This window comes from Toxoplasma gondii, chromosome VIII (assembly GCF_000006565.2).
Source record: "Toxoplasma gondii ME49 chromosome VIII, whole genome shotgun sequence".
NCBI classification, from domain to species: domain Eukaryota; phylum Apicomplexa; class Conoidasida; order Eucoccidiorida; family Sarcocystidae; genus Toxoplasma; species Toxoplasma gondii.
The window spans coordinates 5,339,550-5,344,366 of NC_031476.1; the positions used below are offsets into that span (position 1 = coordinate 5,339,550).

Here is a 4,817-nt window from a genome sequence, read left to right on the forward strand (position 1 = left end):
ACACTTCGCTCCTTGCAGATGGACACTAGGGTGCAACTGGACATCTCTGTCAGAGAGGTGTGATGAGGTCCGAAGACAAGGGAGAAACTGAAAAAGACAGAACAAAATCACATAAAGGAATGTTCATAAAACAGAAGTGCGCGTCAGAGCTTCGTAAAAGTGTATTCAAGGACAGAACCGAGGATGGTGTAGTTGGACAGTTGGGTGTTCTTCCACGCCCCAGAAAAGGACGCACCTGGTAAAGTATCTCATCTGCCCTGGGAGCACAATTTTCCACCATCAGGTGCAAGGAGATGAGTAGTAGGCAAAAAGTTGTTGTTCTGGAATGGGACCTTAAGTGCCTTGAATCGCCCGGATTGCGCTTCCGAAAAGTTGAAGCTAAGCTGCCAGAATTCCTGCCTCTCCTATCGAAAGCTCAACGATATCTCCTCCACCCGCATCACCTGGACCCTCCATCAAAAGAGGGGAGGGCATGCGAATCCTGAATGAAGTGAAGCATAGGGATGTCCAATTATGCCCACACGTAGAAACTAGTTGAAACCGCAATATCTTGTCTTGCCTACCGACGTTGGAACAGAGACACGAGAAAGCTACCGAAATGAATGGCTGATTGCCGTGTCTGACGCCCGGGAGCGTAACCCCGAATAGCACGAATGAATGGCCAGAGATGCTTTTTCAAGTCACGCAATTGTTGTCGTTGTTGTCTGTTTACTCATAGACGAATGACGTCGTAACAGGGACGGACCAGTTCGAACGCACCCTGCATTTTGGTGTCAGCGTTCTGACTGTGATCTGTATGTGGTTGGACGGTGTAGCGCGTTTGAGAGGATATTGTTACGTGGCCACGACTATTCTGATGCCCGCTTCCAATTTGGAACGAAAGGATCATCCGCTATATGTTTTCGGGATTGCATGTGACGAAGTACTTGCCCACCGTTTTCCTTCGCTTACTGCTGTATCCCAGATGTGGTTTAGCCCTGTGATTGATGAGTTGTCATTAGGCAAGGTATCGCATATACGTTTTACAAAAAACTCCAGCGCAGTCACTTGTCTGGAAACCGTAATATGGGCCAGCTGGTTCCTGTACGCATCAGGTTGTTTGTTCAATTGTGCTTCCTGATATCAACATGTTGGTCGTGGAACGAGGGGAACATATTGTGTATTCCCCAGAGACACTCGGTCGCGCTTCAGCCGAGTCTACTAACAACGAAGGTTCTAGCGAGACAGGGTCCTTAGTTCGAAGAAAAAAACAGTGACACGCGTTGTCAATGGAAGACACGGACGAAGCTACCTACGACATAACTGGAGCCAACACAAAGAAAGCTACCTTTGTCGCATGTGAAAAGTAATTCAGCGCCGCAAGCGACCGCTCGTGCGAAATGAGTTCAATGCTTTCCTCTGGAAACCAGAGCCCTTGGATCGTACTATGTGAGCAGATAGGCAATTGAGAGCACGCGGATCAGTGAACACTTCCTCGCTTCGATCTCGACCCAAGGAAAAATATCTCAAGGACACGCTTGTGTCGTGGCTCCGCAGCCCTTTGGCCCGTTAATGTGACTCATGGTCGAGATGCTCGCTTGGACAAATAGGGGTATCGGTGGCCTTCAAAAGCCTTCCAAGAGCCGACACTCGTGTTCCCCTGATATGCGGCGCCTTCCGCGTGGAATTGACCGCTTCGTTTGCTGGAAAAAACAGGTTATCTGCTGGAGGTTTCTTTGAAAATGGTCAAATACGGCCAAATCAACAAAATGTGCTGGTCACGGCGACTCCATACCAAGCAAAAACCATTGATTTCCCGGTTACAAACATCAACGCAACACATACGCCGTCACGACATCCCGTCAGGGTTGAACCAGGAACACAGCATGCGGGAAACATGCTCTCTTGAAGCAAAAGGCAAAACTTCAGCGCGGTTGCCATGCGATATTTTACGGCGCATGAGAAGCGTGGACAGGGACGGTTCATTGTTCGTTTCCCTGCCTGCTCCGCTCCCTCTCTGTATTGTACTTTCCCTAATTTTCTTGGACTGTAATTTCATATCTGCAATGTATAGTTACGTGTGCTGCTCTACACAACTGAAACGGCGGAAGTCCTGTACACTGGCCTTCTGTAATTCCCGATTGTCAAACGTCTACACGTTTACTCCACCTTTTTTCCAAAACACGCACTTCACTGCTTTCTACGCTTTCCCCAAATAAGATCTGCATCTGCTCCAACCTGCTTGAAAATCGCAGCGACTGAATGTCGCTCAAGAGCAAGGGGCAGACCGGTAGCTGCAACCAGCATGTGCTTTCCATCGAACTGGTCGCATGGAGTGCAGCGGAAGCAGAGGAGTGGGATAGCACCGACGACAGCGCAAAGAAGAAGCAACACTGCCAGCGCATCGCTTTGAAGCCGGAGAAGGGTGAAGAGGATGTCTTGAAGCAAAGGCGCTAGCAGGCCTACGGAAGCGAGAAGTACCACTTGGATACTCAGCAGCTGTTGAAAATGCCGGGGACCGTAGGTATCTGAAGAACAAGCAGCCAGGTCAAACCTATGCGCGGCAACTGTGCAGCCAATCCTAGAAAGGAGTCGCAACGCAGACGTACGAAAAAATGCCCTCCGCTTGCGAAAGGCATCGGCAACATCACTCTCGTCTGAGACTCTAGGCATAGAAAATATGTACACACACAAGAACTTAAGTCGTCCACTCCAACTCGGCGAGCATTTTCCAAAAAGAATATCCACACCTGAATCATAACACGACGGCACAATATCAGAACACGCATGCGGCTATGTCAGCTGATCATTCTTCTCACGAACAAAGGTAACCTCCGAAAACCCACGTCTTTCGCCGTTCCAAGAGAGTGATGCGAGACATCCGTTTCGCGGCATCGACAGTTTGCAATGAGTCGAGTGTTTCTTCCCGGGTGATGCGAAGCTCATGTGTTTTTCTTCCCGCGTTTACCATGCCCGCTCTAAAAAGCATTTCTTATCCACTTCTTCCCCCCAGTTCTACTGGCCGCAGAAACACACAGTCCAATGTGCCGTATCTTGTTTTACCCAATTTTAGAGCTCTTCGCAACGTACTTGACAAAATAAGGAACATGCTGGTTGGTGCCAGAGCTTGGAGAATACAGTTGAAGACCATGGCGATTGAGCAGGGTACAACGGATCCGGATTTAAGAAGAAGGCCGATAACTGCGAGAAGTCCACTGGATATCAAGCCCAATCCTCTTTGTGAGATACGGGGTACAACTAAGAGTTCCTCACGACACCATGCACCCAGTCGTTTGAAAGGCCCCACAGCTTCCGGCTGGAGCCCTCCGGGTTCCCCTTTTCCGGGTATCCGGAGTTTTCCAAGCCCAGCAGCGGAGGCATTTCCTTCGATATCCGTGTCGAAAGCTTCCTCTAGACGACGCTTCTCCTCGAGCCTTTTCCGGTGTCTCTGCTCGCCTTTCAAGTGAAGCCAGTAGACACCAGGGAGGACTAGACAGCTGAAACACGCACCCCAACTGGCAACTTGCTCGACAAACACGGCTGTATGCGCACCGACCTCTGAGTCTGTTTGTAAGGCCCGTCGATAGTACAGCCGAAGAGTTTCTGTTCCTATGGACGAAGCCAGCCACCACAGCGACAGGCCGTAGAGATGAAGCGAGCACAGCTGTTGTCGAAAAGAGAGGCGCCACAGCTGGGGTGGAAACATGTCACGGCATTCAATGACGGAAATGTGGCACGAAGTGCCTGAAAGCGTCCGCTTCGGGGCTTGCGGATCTTTCTTTGTCTCGGTGTCGCCTGCACCCCCTCGCTGCGATGCTGTTTCTTTAATCAACGAACGTCTCTCCTCGTCTTCCGACGCTTCAATCGCAGATTCCACGTCGGCGGTTGCGAATGGAGCGGCAGGCAGAAGAATCACGAGAAGGAGGACGATTGGGTAAACAGTCCCCACGTACACGGAGAGTGCAATACGAGGGTTCCACTTGAAGATCTCGACCGCGCAGCGGAGAAGCTGCAGGGGGACGGTTCCCGTGAAGTCTCCGGCGCACACGAGTGAATAGACCAGCGCCGCACTCTCCGGGTAAAGGGACACCACGGGAAGCAACGCATTTGTCATGGCGCATGTCAGTCCAAGGAGTATGAGCGGAACCATCAGCGCAGCCGTTGTTTCGGCGAAGGCCGAAAGAACCAGACCGGTGCCTGCGGAGACGACGCAGAGGACGCCCAGGACCTTGGGAGAGCAGCAGCGAGTGACAACATTGGCGAGGAACAGACCGACGACCAGTCCTATTCCTGAGCTGAGACCGAAACTATTATAGAGAACGATGTTGACGTCCTTGGGATGGAGCCCCTCTTTCCATAGAAACTGCGGAGACGCGGACATCAGCGCCTGCAGAGGTTCAACACAGCGATATAAAGAAGATGTGAAAGTCAGAATGACGAGACAGAGAAGGAGGACCAGGTTTCTCGGAGCCTTCTGGGAACCTGGCCAACACGAATCCGAGTCGCGTGCATATATGCTCGGTGCCCCGACGCCCTTGTTCCCAATTCTCGGTGTTGCACATGGAGAAGGGACATCAGAGTCGGGGTCAAAGGCAGACCGGTGGAGAGCCCACGTGCAGTGAAACTCGGAGGGGGAAGACAGAAGAAGATCTTCATCTTTGTCTGAGACGGAGGACGCGAGAGAGGCAATGTAGGCGGCGGAAAGTGTGGAAGACTCGCGCGAATATTGTCCAGGGTTCATTTTGCCGACAGGAAATCAACATGAGAGGCAAATGAGCAAGTAAAAGACTCATGCGAAGGCATGAAATGCATTCAAAAGCTTCCACAGCGACAAGGTC

General features: G+C 51.2%; 1 protein-coding gene across 1 annotated transcript; it reads right to left on the reverse strand.

Annotated features, from left to right (window-relative positions):
* Nucleotides 1–1,684: 1,684 nt before the first annotated feature.
* On the reverse strand, nt 1,685–4,817 carry TGME49_270200 (hypothetical protein). The gene is made up of 2 exons (XM_002365655.1): nt 3,070–4,817; nt 1,685–2,507 (listed from the first exon to the last, which is right to left on the reverse strand). Exons 1-2 carry the CDS (start codon nt 4,718–4,720, stop codon nt 2,170–2,172), a joined length of 1,989 nt encoding a protein of 662 aa, XP_002365696.1. The 5' UTR covers nt 4,721–4,817; the 3' UTR covers nt 1,685–2,169.

Excerpts from the sequence above, each read along its gene's own strand:
- TGME49_270200 (XM_002365655.1), bottom strand. The coding sequence starts at position 4,720 with ATGAACCCTGGACAATATTCGCGCGAGTCTTCCACACTTTCCGCCGCC. Across the intron at positions 2,508-3,069 it reads CATGTTCCTTATTTTGTCAA|ATACCTACGGTCCCCGGCAT; the intron begins GTACGTTGCGAA and ends CTTGTTCTTCAG.